This window comes from Mus caroli, unplaced genomic scaffold, assembly GCF_978045245.1.
Source record: "Mus caroli unplaced genomic scaffold, Mus_caroli_1 scaffold_4, whole genome shotgun sequence".
Classification (NCBI taxonomy): Eukaryota; Metazoa; Chordata; class Mammalia; order Rodentia; family Muridae; genus Mus; species Mus caroli.
In genome coordinates, this window is record NW_028227259.1 from 34,533,433 (window position 1) to 34,554,234 (window position 20,802).

The 20,802-nt window shown below is 47.1% G+C and overlaps 1 protein-coding gene across 1 annotated transcript in view; it reads left to right on the forward strand.

Moving 5' to 3' along the window:
• Positions 1–16,443, forward strand: part of Babam2 (BRISC and BRCA1 A complex member 2) — a 389,024-nt gene extending 372,581 nt beyond the window's left edge. Inside the window, exon 12 of the mRNA XM_021162018.3 lies at positions 16,077–16,443. Within this exon, the coding sequence (XP_021017677.1) occupies positions 16,077–16,140 (64 nt within the window). The 3' untranslated portion in view covers positions 16,141–16,443. The remainder of the gene's footprint in view (positions 1–16,076) is intronic.
• The last annotated feature ends 4,359 nt before the right edge of the window (positions 16,444–20,802 follow it).

Here is a 20,802-nt window from a genome sequence, read left to right on the forward strand (position 1 = left end):
GTATCTACCTGTTATCACTAAACTGTGATCGATTCATGGAAATTTTAAGTGAAAAGTATGTTTAAGATAGCATGGCATAGTTTTTTTTATCTGTACTAAAAACATCCATCCCTGTTAGCAGAGGTCAGATACAAATTGAAATCTTACTCTATAGAATTAAGGACACTGTGTACGTGATGCTGTTTGTACAGCCTGCATCTGATATTTATAGAACACTTTGGCTGTGGAATGTGCACGCATATGCCCCGAATACACACCCTGTAAAATCACTCTAGATGCAATACATTTTCAGATGTCAAGTTAAAACAGCTTCCTGGGAATTAGGCTTGACTGTTCAGATGTGTGTGTGCTGGCTTCTGACACATGCCGCTAGGGCTGCTCAGGGCTGTCATGTGTGATGTGGAGTCCAGCCAAGGCAAGAGGGCCCAGACTCTTGTTTCTATCACTTCTCATTAAGGCAGAGATTGGAGAAGGAGGAGGAGGAGGAGGAAGAGGAAGCACCATTAGAGGATGGTCAGAGAATGGGGACTGTTCATACTGTGCAGATTATTGTGACAAGCACAGGCCTTGCTTCTGCAGGAACAAGATTCTCTCTTGTCTGTCATCAGATCATTCAGCACAAGAAGCACTGGTGGCAAGAACTGATTCATGCCTGCTGAAGTGGAGTTGATAGAAATAAGCAAAAGAGTGACTAGGCAAATAGGTCTCTTGTCTTTCCTCAGTGATCCACAAAATTCATTGCCAACAGCAGAGCTAGGTTGGGTTGACCAAGCCAGAAAGTGTGCCTGAGAGTAGGACCAGATTCAGGACATGGGACACAGGGGGAAAAAACTTTAAAAATCAGCTAGAAATGTGATAAACTTTGACTGTCACAGTAGCAATGACATGAAATTACTGGCATAGAGTTGACAATTGGGACATCAGTTTCATTTCTTGGAAGAACCTGGTTAAGACGTATAGTACAAAGATTAGAACCCTGTGTACCTGAAGACTGGTCCAAGACAATACCTAAGCTGTGTGTGACCTCCTGCTTTTCCCCTGCCTCCTGTGGCCCCAGGAGTCACATTGGAGTCAGGGCCTGGAGTAAGGAAGCTTGCATGTGGAGTGGCTTGGGGTGGCCTTCTGCTTCACAGCTCACCCAGGAGGCTGAAGGCCTTCATGTCCTTAGGTTGAGCCCAGGATATTCTTGAGGAGAAATAACTTTCTGAGGGTCTAAAGACCCAGTCCCAAGGACTTTTAAGGAAGATGATTATCTGCATAGCTAAATTTATTATTAGGGTTTATAAATGAGAGAAAAGAGTAAGGGTACAGTGATGGGCAGGCCACAAGCAACGTGGCCTTCACAGTAATCTCCAGATCATCAGGGGATGAGATGCACAGCGAGAAGTGGAGAAAAAATTCCAGTGACTCCTGTCTTCCACACAGACACTTAGTCAACCCAGTGGAAAATGGAAGGCAAGAAAGCAGAAGTTAGGTCAAGAGATGCCTAGGTAAACCTTATCCAAAGTCACCTCTGAGGGGAAAATAATTCATTTCTTTGTGTCCCATGAAAGTCAGTGCCAGGTGCCCAACAGAGAGAAACAGGACATAGCAGTTATGCTATGGGTTGGCAAATCCATTCAGCAAATATATAGGAAACATGTGCAAGAAATTACATACAAAACATGTGCAGAGCCCTGGAGACCCTTACATTTAACACAGAGAGGAGAGAGAGGAGAGAGAGAGAGAGAGGAGAGAGAGAGAGGAGAGAGAGAGAGAGAGAGAGAGAGAGAGAGAGAGAGAGAGAGAGAGAGAGAGAGCCAGATGGAGTGGCACACGATTGTAGCACAGGAGAGGCAGAAATAAATAGATCCCTGTGATGTGCTGGCTGGCCAACCTATCTCCTTGATAAGTTCCAGGCCATTGAGAAACCCCTTCTCAAAGTGGGGGAGGAGGGGTACGTCACCTAAGGAATGACACCCAAGGTTGTCTTCTAGTCCCTTTATATACCATACCCATACACATGAACATCCATATATGTACACACTCACATGTACACACACACTATGTACACACTCACATGGACATGCACACACATGAAAATAGAGTTGCTAGATACAGTGTCATTTATGACAAAAACAGTAAAGTTTTGTTAAGTAACAAATAAGTTCATAAAAGTATCCCCCTTGCAAGACATATTGACACTCAAATGTCAAATGCTGTTTATCTAAAGCTTGAACATAGTAGGGCTTCCTGTGCTGAAGGGCAATCCAAGCCAGGTCCTTAGCCAGAGCAACCTGCATATCTAAAAGTAGGAACGACTCTCCTTGTCTCTCAGGTATTAAAAGCTCTAGCTAGAGGACCTCGGGCAGAGCCAGCAGTGCAGATAGTCCCCACTGTGTGGGAGTGGGAGTGGGAGTGGGCGAGGCAGGAGGAATGTCATCTGCTGATCTGCACATCCCTCCCAGCTCTCAGTGTCCCTAAATACAACACAGCTCAGACCTGCCTGCCTCTGGCTTCAAAGTCCCATAGAGGATTTTTCTTTTCAGAACATTCTTGCAGACAGTTGGTAGAACAGGCCTCAGAGGCCTAGTAACTTATCTCACTGAATAAGAGCCAGCCTCAGAGTCAGTGAGTGCCTCCTCTACAGGGTTCCTCCTGAATTTGAGAGAGCAACCCCCATCCCCCATGTGGGATGCTAATGGACTGGCTGGTCACTGCACCAAGAATCTGAGATTGTAGGGAAGGCAGTTCAGAAGGAGGCGCTCTGCCCCAATTCCGAATCTCTTCTGTCTTCTGCTTTGGGCCCTTAGTGATTATTCAGGGGATCCGAGAATTCCAGGCACTCTTGTTTCTGAATAGTTTCTTTGGGTTGCAGGATAAGCCCTCCCTAGGGCTGGTGCTCCCTCCTTTGAGACACCATGCTTAGCTATATATTTGGATCCCTCTCTTGAAGGCAGTTGTTAAGCCCTAACAGACCATGCTGCTGGGAATGGTGGATTTCCTGAGACCAGGCTGATCCTAGCCTGCCTGGTGCACACTTCCTTGCTACATTCTCTGCCCCACCCTGACCAAGTGTTCTGTGGTTGCAATGGAAAAATCCACCTTAAAGAAGATAGTTTTAACATCAGTTTCAGGAAGATTCTGTGTAACCTGAGGTGAGAATTAAAGCAAAGCAGGTTTAGGTTTGAGCAGAATCGTACCCTTGTGCTTAAGAGTGACTTTGACCTCTTATTCCTCCCAGACTAGAATGATTATCCAGCTGCCAGAGAGTTCTTAAACGAATCACTTTATTAAATAGTGTCACTGGCAAGGTGATATTAGCCCTAAGACCAGTTTTATCTGGACGTTCTGAAAGCACACTTGACTGTTCAGGCAGAGACGGCCCACGTGAACCGCGAGCTTGATCATGGGATCTTCCTTTCTTCATTTTCTTGTTCTTGCCTCAGCCTGTCAGGAGACCAAGAAAACTTGTTTTGAAAATGCTTGACAGCCAAAACAACCTGTTCTCAGCCGGACAAGAGGGCTTGTCCTCCCTGACCATTTCTGTGCAATTAGACAAACTGCTGACTGGAAAAAATGAATTTGCTGCTTTCTTCTCCTATTGTCCACAGACAAGTGCAGTGGCTTTCCAGTTCCTTTTGGCTTCTTTCCGCAGCCCTTCTCCTGAGACACTCTTAGACTGTGTCTGAGTCTCGCTGATTAGTGACCACGAGCAGCATACACTAGGAAAGCCATAACCCCTTCTTCCATCAGTGCGAGCTGAGCTGTATATCCCATCTTAGGCAGATTGGACCCAAACAGAGCTGTTTAACCTGTGATTTTCCGTCCAATTATTAGTCCCTTCTTGTAGGGTGAAAGTCTTATTTAAAATCTCCAATTATCCAAGTAGCCATCTTTCCTTCAACTCTGTTGGCTCTTGGGCCTGCCCTGTTCCCACCATAAAGCCTTGCAAATTCAGTCTTGGACAGCAGCATAATTCCCTGAGGGAATTCAACTCTACACAGAAAGGTGCAGACTAGATAAGGGATCAGTGAACAGTCAGAGACCTGCACTACCAGCACCTGTTTTTATGAATAAAGTTTTATTAGAACATAGCTACCCCTGTTCATTTACACCTTGTCTACAGCCATGATCAGTTCAGAGCAGATACAAGTTATTGTGACAGAGATTTGACCTACAAGCTGAAAATATCTAATGTCTGACTCTTTACAGAATATGTGTTGACCTTTAAACTGGAGGTGCTCTGAGTTCTAACAAGGACTCTGGTCCCTAAAGTAGCCACTAAGGAGCTGACTAGGAAATAGGTCTCTCCTCCCCATAGTTGGCACTACAAAACATGCTCTGTGAAGTGCATAAAGGGTGGGGAGCTTATTCTCCTTTGTTTTTACAGGGTTTCTTTTTTTTCTGTATGTCTGTGTTTGTTCATTGGTCTGGTGGCTCTGACACACATGGTGTCTACCAGATTTAGATGGGGGTGGGGGACCAACACCCTCCTTGCTGCATGGGACTGATTGTCTTCAGTGGCTTGGTTCAAGGTGGGACACCCATGTGTACCCACATGGAAGGGAATGCTGATTTGAATACTGACTCATCTGCTTGGTAAACACAGTGGGTAAGGGAACCACATGCTGTCTTCAAGAACCCAGATGCCCAACCCTCTCCCACCCCTGCTCTGTCTGGATTTGCCTTCTCTCCCAGTCTGAGCAGTGGGATGGGGAAGAAGGCCAAAAGTGCTGAAGTGATTGGTAAGCTCTGGTAAGAAACCAGGAAGGGCTCCTAAGGGACCCCTAAAATGTGAGCTAGGGGGAAAACAAGTGAGGCTCCTAAAGGACCTCTAACGTGGGAGCTAGGAAGCACCTTTTTTTTTTTAACCTTTTGTACTCAAAGCCAATGCAAACAAGGGTGTCATTTATAGAATTTACTTCCCAATGAATTTACTTTCCGAGCTTCTGTTCTATACAAGCTCTTTACTGACCAAAACTGCAAACTTGGTCTGCAGGAAAGCTTGTGCAGACTAGGAAAGGCTGCCTCTGCCCCCTTTAGGTTGATAGTTTCACTAGTAGCTTGGAACAAAGCTATCTCTTTTCTCTGCTCCCCTGACTCTGAATGAACACACAGCTTAGCAAGATGAGCACAGGCTGGGCACTGTGTTGCCCTGCCACAGCAGTTGCTGGACTCCCAGATGCAATAGTGGTTGCTGACACTCGCCCGGTGTGCCCACAGAGTCCTGTAATGTGATCCTTGCTGCCTAGTATGTCGCCTTGCCTTTGAGATCATAACAAGCAAGATTAGTCTCAGTAACACCCTTCCACACCTGTCCCCAACCCCCTAAGCAACAAGAACATGGCTCAGAGATGGAGGTTGGGTGCTCTGTAGCTGAGAGCAGAGACATGGTTCTCTTGTTTAGGCTTCATTAGTTCAGGTGCTGCTGTTGGCCCATCCTTGCCAACTTCTGGCCTAAAACTAGCTCAGCTTGAAGCGCACACATGATGTGCTATCTCAAAGGCAATACACTAACAGCACCAAGAAGTGGTTCAGAGGCCCAGAGTTAGGTGGGCCATTCACGAGGAAACTGACCCCATTCCCAAGGCAGCGATCGGGTCACATGCTGCACAGTAGGTACAGGGGTGGCATTCCACTGGGACACCACCTACCCTCACACTGTGTACTGTCAGAACCGTTTGCTGAAGGCTGTGACACGCTCCCATGGATATTATGTGTAGTCAGATCTGATGCCACTCCTCAGTTCAAACTGGGAATTATAGTGGGCCAGGCATGTGAACACATTTTTAAAGATTTCCATCTTCCATGTCTCAGCCTGCATCTGACTTTGGCTCCCAGAGTTTAGAGTCTAGTGAAGAAGGAAGAAAGAGAGGCCGGGTACCTGAATCCTTCATATCAATTTCCTGTCCTTGTTCTCAATTTGAAAAGACTATGGGAGGAGAGGGAATGTCATTCATCATTGTCTTGAGCCCCTAAAATGTGTAGAGCACCCTGCTAAGGAACAATTGTGTCCTATGGATATATCACATCTGTCTTGGTGGAGTGGAAAGATGAAGGGCAGACATGCAGATCACCATTCACCCCATGGGAGGCAGGAAGATGAAGTCAATATGGAACTGGCCATGCAACCATACCCAAGGCTTGAGAATAACAAATGGTCCTGGTTTTCTAAGTGTGCAGCTTCCATTCACCAGGCTTCTGATGTTGTTGAAGTGTGTTGTGGTGGCTGAACACAGGATTGAGACAGCACTCCAAGGGTCCCATTGTGTAGAATGTGGTACACATCAGACTTCATTCTTCCTCTTCCATGTCTAAGCTTCAGTGGCCTCAAAAGGCACCAAAGGCCCTCCCAAGCTAGTACTATTGGCAGGGCACTGGGTTGCATACATGTTCCTGTCTGACACTGAGCTAGTTCCTGCCTTACTGTAAGCCCGTTTGTTTGTGGATATTGTGGAATGGGTAACAAGATCCACTTATTGTGGAGTAGAATAACAGGCTCTATCCTGTACATACTGCTATTTGGATCACAATGAAGTTATTTTTAAAAGCACATTATAAATTGCAAAATACCAAGTGCCAAGTTAGTTCATTCACTTAACTAACAGACACTGGAAAGTTATATGGTGCCAGGTGGCACCAGTGAGTCCAGATCTCTCTGGAAGGTGTTCAAGGAGGACAGTGACTCAGTTGGTAAAGTGCTTGCCACACAAGCATGAAGATCTGAGTCTGAGGCTTGGCACACATGTAGAAAACCAAGCCTGATGATGCACACTCATAGTCCCAGGGCTGGTGAGGGAGAGACGGGATCCCTGGGATTCACTAGCCAGAAACTGGAACCTGAGAATAAGCCTTAGGTACCAGTGGGAGACCCTGTCTCCAAAAACAAGGTGGACAGCTTCTAAGGAAGGTAACCTCTAGTCTTCAGACACATGTTCACATGCATCTACATAAATATACAGACATAGAGAAAGAAGAGAGAGGCGGTGGGAGGAGGTAGATATTCTGGTAAGAGTAGGGTGGGGCAGAAAGAAAACCAAGGTGGCCTCAATTCTTCCAATGCCCAACATTGTGCTCTTAACACCCCAAGCAGAAAAACAGATGGAGACCCGAGGACTTCCCCAAAAACATGGGGAGCAAGTGATGAGTCTGTATTTAAATTTAGTTCTACTTCTAAAGCTCACAGTTTTCCCCTCACAGCTGGGCAGCACAGTTGTAGAATGTGCTCCTTGCCTTTGAGTAACCAGGAAGCTCTAACATCCAGTCTTCTCCCAACAATGACCCAGACAAAAACCAAGGCCAGACAGATCCTCTGGTTCTAGACCAGACTATAGGAATCCTGTAAAGTTGGAACAGAAGATGGACATGAGACCCTGTCTCAAAAATTTCAAGGAGGGCTGGAGAGATGACTCAGCAGTTAAGAGCACTGGCCACTCTTCCAGATGATCCAGGTTGGATTCTCAGAACCCACATGACATCTTACAGCCATCTGTAACTCCAGTTCTAGGAGACCCAATGCCATCTTCTGTTTGTATTCCGTATACCATCAGGCATGCATGTAGGACACAGACATAAAATAGACATAAAACAGCAAGACACCCATGCACATAAAATAGTGAAATAAAATTTAAAAGCCTGAAGAAGAATACAAGCATGGATGGAGTGTAATTCAGTGGGAGAACTCTTGCTTAGTGTGTATTAAGCCTTTGGGTCAGTCTCCAGTGCCAAAGCATCCAGTCAGGTATTTCTTTGCCACTGAGATTATGCAGCACCCCAACCCCACCCTAGCCCCAAGATAAGCCCAGAAAACAAACTAGAGTTGCTCCCACAGATGGGGCAAAGTAGTTTAAAGAACTTTATCTAAAGCTTGGCAGACCACAGTACTAAAGCCAGAAACACCCAGGAAACTCTCTCTCCCTGTAACACACAAGAAAGCAGGACCCAGCTCAAATAGGCAGCCTCCAGCTATTCAACCACTGTGTGCCACAAAAATGGACAACTTCTCTGCGAGTATTGAGCCCTGCATTCTGAAAGGCACCCAAGAGTGTTACCCACCCCTTACAAGTACTATTAGATTAGAGCAAGCCCTGCTTCAGACAACCTGCTAAGGTCACTCCTAACCCTTCGTTTCTCCAGCACCAAATTGGTGCTCAGCAGTTATCCAAATCAGATAGCTAGGGGATGTTTGACATGGGAAACTCCATTGCAGGGCCTGATCCTAACCCAGGCCTCAAGAGAGATGAGGTTGGATTTCCAAGACGCAGAAAATCCTCCCAACATGCTTCAGGGCGTAGGAAAGTATTCTATACCTACAAAATAAAGGGGCTTCTACCTAGCTGGCTCCCAGACTTGCAAATGAAATTAATTATTGTTTGTGATATACTTTAAGATCCCCAATGAAAGGCCTTGGATAAATGCAAATTATTATTATTATTATTATTATTGAAGATGCTAGACATCTGGCCTGCTGCATAATGCCCAGGCATAGGTATGAGCAAAAAAGAAAGTTTTTCACTGGCAGTAATGAGTGAGCCAAGGAGGGCTTGACCCATAACTAAAAGCAAAGCACCCAGCTCCCTTCTAGGGCCAGCATGCAGCTGTCTGATCTGGGAGTCAAATGTTTATGTGTTCTATGAGGGCCAAGGTCCTGCTTACATGAATTGCTTTACCCCTGCAGGAACCAGCCATGCCTAGACCACATGTTCTCTAAGTGTGTGTCTATTCACTTGAAGGATGGGAGGAAGGTAGCCAGGATGGAGACTGTCCATCATTCCTTATGATCCTAGGTCAGATCTGTAGATACAGGGGAGCAGTAGAGAAGCCTCAGACATATGCAGTACCTCTGATAATGGTTATTAAGACTTTGGAGGGAACCCCTCTAGCAAAGCACAGGGAGAAGTCATTATTAAATGACTGCTTCCCATTTGAGAAACTGCCTATGACTAACATGGTTGGGTTGACACCAAAGTGATAATAATAGCAAACAATGACTGATAATAATATATTTGACCAACAGTCACCTTAGAAACCATACCTTCATTTTACACATGAGGCTTCTAGGGCCCAGAGAGGTAAGGTGCTTATCCAAGGTCACACAGCCAGTAAGAAACAGAGCTAGAATCTCTGGAACATCCCCAGCCACAGTCCATCCATCCATTGTGTTTGGATCAAAGGTGCCCCATTTTATAGCACTGGGCAACAGAGCTTCCAGATGACATCTATGGTGAAAAAAGTTTGTAGGTACTCTTGTTCTCCTGGGACTATTTATTTATGGAACATTTATGGTGCCTCCAGGGTCACATGGACAGACTGCATATGCCTTTCTTGGAGTTCCTTTTCTTCTGTCCTTTCAGACAAGTAAAATATCCCCAGCTTCCATTAAGGTTCACTAAGTGTTAGAAAACCAAATGGGCAGGCAAGACGGTCAGGTTCATCTCTCCTGTGCCTTGTTAGCACAGCCATAATTCTGAGAGGCACTCCAGGACAGGTCCTAAGGTACCAGTCAGTATCTCTAGACACAGTGCAAGATGTTGGGCCATCTGAGCATATGCAAAACAAATGCAGGGGCAGTGAGAACTGACCATGAGCAGCTCTTGAAATTCACTAGTAGCTAGCTAGGTGTTCTATTAAAAGTTTTAGTGAATGAAGAAAAGAGCGTTCAGCTAAAACACTATTTGGGAGGGGGAGAGCCACCAAATCAAGCTATCCTATCTCTTCTTCCCCTATAGATCCCTGGCTCTACCAAAAGGAATAGTGCTTTCATTTCCCCTCTCTTCTACCACTGTGAATGCCACTGTGCACACTGCACTTGAGTATTCACTCTCCAGGATGCAAGAGACACTGCCCCCAACAATTGCAGTAACTGACTACAAGCTGCCCTAGCCCCAAAGGAATTGGCCAGGCTCCAGAAGACCTCATAGAGGGCTTCAGAAGGGCAGCAAACTGCTAGGTAACCCTGAGCACTTTAGAAATTTTAGATACCCTGTGGTTCATCCAATACCTGCATGTGTAGAACTGGTTTCTGAAGCCCTTCTGCAACAGCTTTTGATTGAGTTTAGCAATACTGAGGTCACAACCTTAGCCTTCTCATAGGTGAGGCAGCACACTGCCTAACACACAGTCAGGACACAAGTCTAAACACCCTCAGCCAAGTCAAACCACATTGGCCTGAGACCGGTGAGCAGAGTGCTGGGGGATTCAGCCTAAGGAAGATTGGGCCTGTGTATGAAGCCATTAGCATGTGACATTGTGTTCTCAGCTTAATATCAAGACTTTGTATGTTCAGTGTGCTAATTCCTCATTTTATAAGCTTGGACACCACCCCTCACATCCCAGAAACAAACCAGAGCTGCTCAAGGAATGCCATGTGTAGCAAGACTCCATATGAACCATTACAAAAACACTTGTTTGTTCTTAAACCCCATACCAGAGAGCCAAGCTACCATCACCCAGGGCACAACAGTCAAACAGACTCCCACTGGCGGTCACTGATCCACCATGGTGCACAGTTAGATGGGCAGTTGCTACCTGGACTTTGGAAGGTTTGCAGGGAAGGACATCAAAATGAAAGCAAGGTTTTTTGTTTTTGGTTTTTTGGTTTTTTTTAGATCTATTGTAAGCCTGGCCTTTTGACACGAGGTGAGAACCCAGAATGAGTCCGTATTTACATGGCAGTCCAGGACAGTGAGGACAAGGCAAGACCAAAGACCACAAGGCATGATTAGCAGGACTTGCCTTACAGTGTTTACAGGACTGCTTTGATTTTCATACCACAATCGGTTTTCATGTGACTGATGAAAACCATGTGCCAGTTGAAGTCACAGCTGCAGAATGGAGCTGGAAAAGGCAGGGAGAACTATTAGGTGTTTGGAACTTGCCTCTATTTTCATAAATGACCTCTGGCTTGATTTATATGTTGTAGATCTTCTGACAGTGAGGGTCAAGCCTCTGAACCACTTCTCCCAGCCCACCCTAGCCCACCCCACCACCACACTGGCCTGGCTCGAACATCACAGGTCTATCTCATCTTTCAGTTGCCCAGAGAAAAGCACTTCTTAATTCAAGTTTTGTTTTGGAAGAAGGCAAATATTTAGGCTTTTGCAAAATAAAAAGATCTGTCTGAGGACCACACCAAATAATTCTGCCCTTGTCTTGGGCAGCTCGTCATATGACTTTTAAGCCCTTTCCTAGTCAACAGCTGTGACCTCCTTCCTGACCAAAAATTTGTACCCAAGGAGCAAACCCAGCAGGTTTGGAAGAAGATGAATGAGGGCCTCGGGTAGCTTTGGCTGCAGAGCTCACCCTTAGATGCCACCAGTATGCCACCAAGCAGACCAGGACTGAATTTCAGAGGATGTATCCTGTCCCCAGGACATTGGCTGCATGTCCAGTGTAAAAGTAGCCATCTCACTGCTCCAGCTGATAGCTCTGTATGGGATGTTTGAGGAAGGAGGAGTCAGTCAAGAAGCCACAGGAAGAGGATGAACTAAGGACACAGACTCGCAGACCTGTCTCCCTGTACAAGGCATCCCTCGTCCACAGAGACTCACGATGTTTATGGCTGTTTACAAAAACTCTGAACCTCTCTGCCCAATGCTTAGACCCAGCTTAGTCCCCATGTTAACAGTTGGCAGCATTGATCATCTATTAGGTTGGTTATTATGTCAAGAGCTTAATTGGGCCATCCCATTTAAGAACCTTTTAAGGAAGCTATAGTTGTTCCCATATTATAGATGAAGAAACCAAATTAATGTCACGTGCCCAAGGGATCCAGCTAGTAAAGGCACGTGAACAGGCCTGAAGCTGAGATCTCACTACTTCAGAGCCTACTCTACATGACCTGTTACCCACAGTCAGCGGCAGGCCAAGCTCTCAGCTGTGTAGAAGAGAGAGCCTCAATCCAGAGAGGAGACTGTCAGCCCTGGGTCCAGGGCAAGAGAAAGAGAGCTGCTAATAAGCACTGCATCTCCTGCCCCTCGCCCTGCTGTACACAGAACTGACCTCATCACAGCCTGGGATCCCTTTGCTACAATTTGTTTTCTGGAGATTCTTGGACTGTGCTGGGTTTTTTGAAACCTCAAGCAATAGGACATCAATTAGACCTACCAAAAGGATGAGAGTATCAGAGCCTTATTCCACCCTGAAACATAATAGAGTCTGAACTGTTCTAAAACTAAAACTTCTAGCCTGAGTGGAGTGAGGGACTTGGCTGACTCCAGGCATCTGTCTCCTGCCACCACACCCACCCCTGGCCAGTTAATGCTAAGGCAAGGAGCCTTCCCCACCACATCACACACTTGGGAAGCTTTCTGGACACTTTGCCTTTGGTAACAGATGTAGATACCTAGTGCCATTAGCATGCTGTGCCCGGGGCAGCTCCTCGTTTTCTCTGATAAAAAGTAAATAATTGAAAACAGGGCTCTAAAACCATCTATAAATGGGTGGGCGCCAGTTGTCATTTTCCCCTTCCTGTGCCTGCTTCCCCTCCCTTAACTGACTTAATGAGGAGCCAAGCTGAGAAGCGATCTCTGCAAACAGCTGGTAGCATCATGCCTTTAAATAGCCCTCGCCACACTTCCCTCATGGAGGCACAGTTTGCCCTGGCAGGGAAAGCCCGGGAAACACAGGAAACTTTCTGCAAATTTTCCGCAAAGGAAGAGCCTGCCTATCAATCATGCTCCCTGTTGCCAAGACCCTTTGTATAAGGACCTTGCAGCCCCTTCCCCACAAGTGTTCCCAAAAAACGCTGAACTAAGGGCTATAGCTCCAGACCCTATGAGACTCTGGTCCTGGGAGGGATGACAGGGGACTCACTCGAACTATGGCTGCCAGGCTCAGGCTAATGCCTGGAGCCAATCCTTGCAGCCTTCACCGTCTACTTAACCTGGTGTGTTGGGATCCTGCTATATGTAGCCTAGAAACAGCCAGAGTGACCCTGACCACAGTGACCTTGAAGTAAGGGCTACAGGCGCTGACAGCAGCCTACCCACTCTGATCCTCAGATTAAGGGAGTCAGCTTTCCCAAGCTACACATCTAGACTGTTGGGAAAATAGAAGCCACTGGAACATGTGGCTTGCAGCCACAGTTGCCACACTCTGTCCTTTGTGAACCTCACATTGGGGCTTCTCTTGGTTCATCCAGCTGTGTTCCAGGTCAGGACACAGTCTCATCAGCTCTTTCTTATGTATGAAGAGTGTTTGGTCTGGTGCAGCTGTGCACAAGTGCTTTAAAGTCAAGGTGACAGTGATGTAGGCACTGTGAGGCTGTGTCGGTCAGGAATGGATGGGAGGTACTACTCTATCTTTCTCTCTCTTCACTGGCACAGTTTAAAATTTAATAATGGCTAGTTTTCTCTGTCACTACCTAAACACTACATTTACTGGTAGAGTATTAGTCTCTCACCCACATACTTTAACAGTTTGAAATGCATGGGCTTAAACTAACCCTGCCAACCAGTGGCTACCATGAGCTATGTTCATTGAAGCCACCGTGGACTGCATGTTGAACCAGGGCTAAGCCAGTAAGCCCCATTTTACAGGGGCCATCAATGTGACCTGACAGGGAGGATGTGTGAATATTCAAATGTCCTGGAAGCACAGGGACTGACTATGGGCAGATGAGAATCCTCTGATGGCTTAGCAATGTGGAAAGCATTCCATCTAACCTAAATGGAAGTGAAGGTGAAAATGGTGCTGCTAGAAAGAGGACGTAGTCACATGATGGAGGAGAGGCAGATACACAGGCTTGGGACTTGTACACTAACTATGGGTGGGCTTAGAGGAGTCTGTAGCATAAGATGTATGTACTAGGAATGGAAGGTCTGCTTGCAGTTTTTCTGAGAGTGTCCTTTGTTTACTTCTCAAAGGAATGCATACCTCAAAAATATTAAAGAGTATATTTGTTTAAAAAACAAAACAAACAAAGTGAGTAGAAGGCAGATAGTGAGAACCATCCTGGGAGTCAGGAAGAGCGTTGGAGGAACACTAAGATCCTGGTCAGGTCTTGGAGACAGAGACTGTCAACGGAAAGGCATGGCTGGCTTGTGTCCTCAGGGAAGCAGGCTTCTGCAAGGATTTTGTTGAAGGGTAGCAAAATTAGAACAGGAGTGTCACCAAGAACAAAGAAGAGGAGAATCTCGGCGGTGGATTCCCAGCAAGGATCTAGGGAGACTTGGAAGCTAAAGGCTCTGTTAGAGAAGTGCACATTGGCCAGAGTGTCTTCTAGGTCAGAATGTTCTGCAGGTGGTTGGGACTGTGGGACTGGAATTCTGGGAGGGGCAAGAGGGTGGGAACCAGACTGGAGAGTACTGAAAGTGATGCAAGCCTTCAGACAACCATGAACTTGACCGTATTCTGCATGAGTAGAGTGGAGAGCAGGGAGAGACAAGTTCCAAGAAAAGTTGTATCTGGGAGAGAGGGGGGCAGTAGAGCTAACAGTAGAGCTAAGATACTTAAAGTCACAGAATTATGATGGGGAGATGGAGAAAAGGGGGAGGGGAGAGAGAGAAAGAGAGAGAGAGTGTTTCCAGTGAGAGACACTAGCTTCTAAATGCTACAGAGATGCTATGGGGGTACCAGGACTGAGAAGCCCAGACATTCATAGTAGCCTAATTAGAAGGGATTTCAATGGACTTGGTGGAGGAGAGCCGTGCATCATCATTAACTGTACTCACTTTGGTCTAGAGATGACCAGCCGGGGCCTGTTGGGTAGAGGGGTGCTCGTGCCCCATCGTAGGTCCTGTGGTGGAGGTGACTCCTGAGCGGCTCTCAGTGCTTTCAGGTGGGTCTGCTGTTAGTGATTTCAGTAATCAGGCAGATGCACTTCCTGCCTCTCAGTCAGTGCCTCATCTCCTAACTGGGCACTTCTCACCTCCTAAGAGCTGGAACCTGGCACCCAGATCTTTAATAAGATAGTTTGTGTGGATATTGGCAGTTCTTGGGGACTTCTAGTTCTTGTCACTGTTCTGGGAAAGTGAGATTACTGAGTGAGCTACCACTAAATGCCCAAGGATGACAGAGATTATGTAGGTGTCAGTCAGGAATTAAGAGGCCAGCCTGCATAATGAAAGGTCCATTTCCTTACACATACACAATTCCCCCTTTCCAATAGGCTTCTGCTCCTGCCATATCTTCTGTCAGTTAAACCCACCCATCTTTCAATGACTGCCTGATAGGGTCCACAGTGCCACCAAGCTGTACCTACCACACACCTCCTTTTTAAGTAAAGATTTTATATCTGCCTTCTCCTCTAAACTGAGATCTCTCCTATGTGAGTAGTCCCACATCTGGGTCATCCCAGCAGTGTCTGGCACAAAGTAGGCTCAGCACATTCCATCTCCTAATGTGGAATGTGGCTTTGTCTCTGCAGAGTAGAGAGCCAGGTGTCTGGGTCAATGTGGTGGCTCACATCTATAATCCCAGCACTTGAGACAGGAGGATTTCTGGGAGTTAAGAGGCCAGCTGGGGTACCTAGTGAATTCTAGGCTTGCTTCAGCTATAGAGTAAGGGCCAGGCTAGTTTGGCTAAAGAGTAACACTTGTCTAAATAGAAAAGCATCAGGTATCCAGAAGGCTGAATGTTTTGTCCCAGCTTCCACCTATCTTTACAAGGTCTCCCAAAGCCCAGCCAGGAAGCTAGACTACATGTGAGTAGAAATAAATACAGAGCATAACTCATTTAGGAATCCTTATTAGATCTTTATGTTTACGAACTCATAGATCTAACTTAGGAGGGTATAACCCTGATGATATCTTCATAGGAATCAATATGGTCTCTCTCTGTCCCGTAGCTTGTCTCAAGCCCAGTCTTCTCCTAGGAATGGACAGATGGTTCTAAGGGCGAGTGTCTAGTAAATGTGGCAGGCAGAAGGCCAGCATAGGCTCTTTCGACACCTATGAGAGGTAGTGCAGTAGTGAACTGCATGTAGTTCCCGTCAAACAGTCCAGAGGGCTTCGCCTCTGAGGAGGAGAGCCCAACCCAGCTTGCATGAACAATAAATAACAACTGTTCTGAGTTAGGGGGAAAGCTCTGAGTTGCATTTTTTTGTTCAAGCTGTTTATGCTAACCACAGTTCTTTCTCCCCTCTTTCCCACCAGGGCTTATTTCAAAACCTTTGTCCCTCAGTTCCAGGAGGCCGCATTTGCCAATGGAAAGCTCTAGGAAACACCAATGCTGAGAGGCAGCCAACCAGACTGCTCAGTCCACATGCGTGTCAGCGCTCGGGCTGCTTGCTGGAAACTGCTCGGAATGTCTTCATGGCAGCCCTTGGCTCCCACAGCAGCTCTGCCTGCCCCACACAGCCCTGCTCTGCTGGAGCCCAAAGCCGAGCTGGCTGGTCCTACCCTGAATCCTAGCACCTCACTGCTGGTCGCTCCTCCTCCCTCCTTAGATTTCTTAGCTGAAAGAAATAAACTGCTTTACGATGGAGAACTTTTCCAGGGAAAATAAAATGTCATGAATGCACACACCCTTCTTTCAAGTCTTTGTCCTGAAGGCTTCTTTAAAGTTCCATTGAACACCCTTGGCTTCTCCCCACCCTCTGAAACTGTTAGTGTTAAGTGTGTGTGTATAATTTGTACCCCAACATTCATACTCCCAGTTGAGGAAGTCTTCCACTGGAGAAGAGGTGACCCAGTGATTCTGAACCTGCAGGGCTCAGTTGCCCGCTCCCCAGGCCCAGAGCCAGTGCTCGGAAATCCTTGGGTCCCAGCACTGTGCAGCCATGGCTCCTGTGTGGACTGTGCCTTTCCCTCTTCTCCTCAGCTCATGGGAGCTCCTTGGGCTATTCTGGCCCTGTAGGTTATTCATGGGAGACAAAGGGTAGGGGTCAAGAGCCGTCACTGGTATGTGTGTGACATCTCACCTCAGACCTGGCAACTCTGCGGTGGAGCAGGGTCAGAGCTGGGGAGCCAGGTATATGGTACATGCCAGGATGGAGTGGGGGATCACAAGTTTGCAGCTAGTCTGGGTTACGTAGCAAGACCATTTAGAAGCTGCCAAGTTTCTCCCCTAGCCATCCTTTACCACTCCCATCGGTGTATAGAGGGAAGAATGTGCCCAGGACAATCTAGTGACTGGAAGCAGAGCAGGAGCAGTGTGGAAAGGGTCAGCTAGGCCCTTCCCAGCAGTCCACAGCCTCCCAGCCTTCACACCAGCAGGCTGCAGTCAGCTTGACCACTTGACAAGACCTACACACACTACAGTGTAGCATGCTCGTATCCTGAAGGCAACTTAAAGTACACAAAGCATCCTTAAAAGCAAGAGAACCAAGAGTTGAGTGGTTGGCCTGGACTTCCTCTTCTGCTTTGTGAAATTGAGGTTCCTCCTACAGAGTACACACAGTCCTGTTGGGCCTCTCACTTGTTCCCTTGTTCCCATGGAGGTTCTTAGAGCCAAGTTTTACCACATGAACCCAGAAAGGAAGGCATTCTAGACCCTTGTTGCACCAGTGAGAGGTACATATCTGACCCCCAGCAACAAGGATGCTCTTAAGAGGCTAAGGAGGACCTGGAACAGATGTGCCAGCTGGGCTGTCAACTGGGGAGCTACCCATCTTCAAACAGGGGTTCTTGGCTCACTGCCCTTGGGAATTCCCAGGACAGAGGAGTCCTGTGTCCATGTCCCACTCTGCCATCGACTGGCTGCATGACTCAAGTCAGTCCTGTCCTTTGGGGCTAGACCAGACCATACCTCAGCTCACCAGAATCTCCCAGGGGGCTTTTCAGGAACTCCTGCTTTTGTGTCCATTGTAGGACTGTTAGCAGACTCATAGGAACCCAAGTGTAGGCATCTAGAGTTTAGTGGGACTCCCCAGGGAATCTGTTGGGTGTTTCATGCCGCAGTCTCTTTTGGCTGTGCCCTCTCTTCAGGGCAGATGTGTGCTAAACTCCAAGACCACCTCCTAAAGCCATGATTCTTAACCTTCATAGTGCTGTGACCCTATCATGCAGTTCCTCATGTTGTGGTGACTCCCCAACCATAAAATTTTTTCACTACTACTTAACTATAATTTTGTTACTGTTATGAATCGTAATGTAACTATCTGTATTTTCCCATAGTCTTAGGTGATCCCTGTGAAAGGGTTGTTTGACTCTCGAAAGGGTCACAACCGACAGTGAGAACCACTGTCCTGAGGCTCCCTGCCATGGTAGCTAGGATTATTCTGGCTCCCCTGTAACCAGGGAAGGGCATGCAGAGGGCTTTACTGCCAACTGCGTCAAGAGCTGCTGGAGCTAAGATTCTTTGGTACCTGCCTGGCTAGCATTGCCAGGTCGAGAATAGGGTGGCTTAGACATAGAGTGGAGCCCTGCACTTCAGCTAACACAGTCTGCAGCCTACAGTGGCAATACAATCTCCAGCTGTCCCCATCTTGCCCTTGCCAACCTCTAGGCTTGGCATGCCCAGGCTAGCAGATGATTAACCTAAGCAAGGCAGACACTGTCTGTCTAAGAAGACAGACAGGGCTCAGAGTATCTTCACAGCAGACCTGGGATGTAGGCGAGTAGCTAGGGTCAAGTCCTGCCCCAAGGATGAGGAAACAAGATCAGAGAAGATCAGATGAATTGCCCATCATTACTGTCAGACAGGCTGAGCCCAGATCAGAATCCTTCCTGTGGTTTTCTCCACCTCTTGTTTCTGCTCCATTGCTGGGTCTGAGACCTTCTGTCCAGTTCTGTCTTTGTCTCCTATCTCAGTTGCCATAGGAGTGCCATGACTACAGATGCAGACTGTGAGACTGAGCTTCTCATGTGGGTTCTGAGGACTGAACTTAGGCCATCGGGCTTGTGTGGCAAGGGGTTACAGGCAAAAGGGTGACCTTAAAGCAGCCCCCACCCAGCATGCATAACTCTTTCATGGCTGTGTAGGAGAACCCCCTCCCCCAATCTTATCCTTCCTGTAGCCTCTACATAGTGGTTCCCAACCATAGTGCCGCCACCTTTAACACAGTTCCTCATGCTGTGCTGACCCCAACCAGAACATTATTTTGTTGTTACTTCATAACTGTAATTTTGCTGCTATCATGAATTATAATGTGAATATCTGTGTTTTCTGATGCTCTTAGGTGATCCCCAAAAGGGTCTAGACCCTCAGGTTGGAGGTCCACTGCTCTAGGCCTTTTCAGAGGCCCCAGGACCACAAGCAATTAGGGCAGAATTGCATACAACTGGTTTGGAGGAGTGGCCTCCAGATATTCAAGTGATGGTCCTATGACCCTCCCAACCCCCACCTCCCTGGAGGCACCATCAGCACCTAGCAAGCCTCCTGACTTCAGGGAGCAGGTCAGCTGAAGGCTGCAGCAGACATCCATGGGTCTAGGGAACACAGTGAGGCTCTTTTATATCTTTCCTGGAAAGGGGTAATGTACTATGTGTGGGATGGTAGGGATGGAAATTGTGTTCATAGAGATGGTCAGCTCTCTTACCTCAGGAGGAGTTTGAACTGATTTTCCTAGCAGGAAATGAAAAACAGAAAATGGAGCCAGAGAGATGGCTCAGCAGTGAGGGGCCGTGGGGGAGCAGAAACACTTGCCACACAAGCCTGGTGGCCTGAGTTCTGTCCTCAAAACCCATATGAGAACCTCAGTGTCATGATCCCCATCTGTAATCACAGCGCTCTTGTGCTGAGAGGGACACAGGGACAGGATCGGCCAGAAGATCTCAAACCTAACAAAGAGGTGAGAAGAAGAAAAGCCTGACCTCCTAACAAGGTGGGAGTTGAAACCAGGCCCTAGGAAGTGGTCCTCTGATCGCCACACATGTGCTGTGGTAATCTATCTCTCCCTCCATCTCCCTCCCTCCCCCCACATATTTGTAAAAATATTGGTGGGGAAAAAACCAGAACCTGAAGGTCACCGCTTCGCATGGATTCAGGCACCAGTTTGTGTGACTAATCCCCGTGCACTGAGGGTCCTTGCATGTTTTTACAATTTGTCTGTGGCTTTGCCCATCAGCAAGCATTGTACCTGCTCAGAGAGTGCAGCTGAGGACTAATTAGTAAATGGTTGTAAAATGCTTTCAAGAAGCTAAGTACCATAGAGGAGAGCGCATTATTACTACCTTGTAAATCCCACCTCCAGCTTACTTGGCCCTTGTAATTTAAGGCAAGCCAAACTACCACCATCTTTGCTGGGCCTAAAAAAAAAAAAGCTAAAGTACAGTTCATGTTGTGGTGACCCCAACCATAAAATTATTTTCTTGGCTGCTTCATAACTAATTTTGATACTGTTATGAATCATAATGTAAATACCTGAGTTTTCCACTGGTCCTAGATGACCCCTGGGAAAGGTCTGTTCCACCCCAGTGGGGTCTCGACCCACAGGTTGCAAACCTCTGGGCTAGAGGGTATATGGGAAGGGAACTCTCATCCACACAGCCATGGAGGAGGCACAGTCCATGCTAGGTACGACCTTCCAGTGTGGCTGCTTTAAGACCACACATGCCTCTGCCTGTAACCCCTCAGCCACTGCTCAGTGGGTAAATAAATAAATAAGTTCTCAGAATGAACTTTGACAGACTTGCACCCTCGCGTGACCTTAGGAGGGGAGCATAGGCAGTGGGTGGCCACCTCTCCCCAAGCAAAGGGATCACAGCAAAAAGTGTGTTTATTGATATGTGGATGTGATCAGGCATCCTCTCGTCACCCAGGAAGAAGGAGGAATAGACTCTAGTTAGCCAGTGTTCCCCTGCTGGCAGCGTGACTTCCAAGGCCCCACTGCCCACAGCCTGAGACATAAACTGCACAGTGTAAGCTTCTGCATGAGAGACTTAGATCCAACCTCGGTCTGCCTACTCACTTGTGACTTAAAGAAAATGAAACACAGGG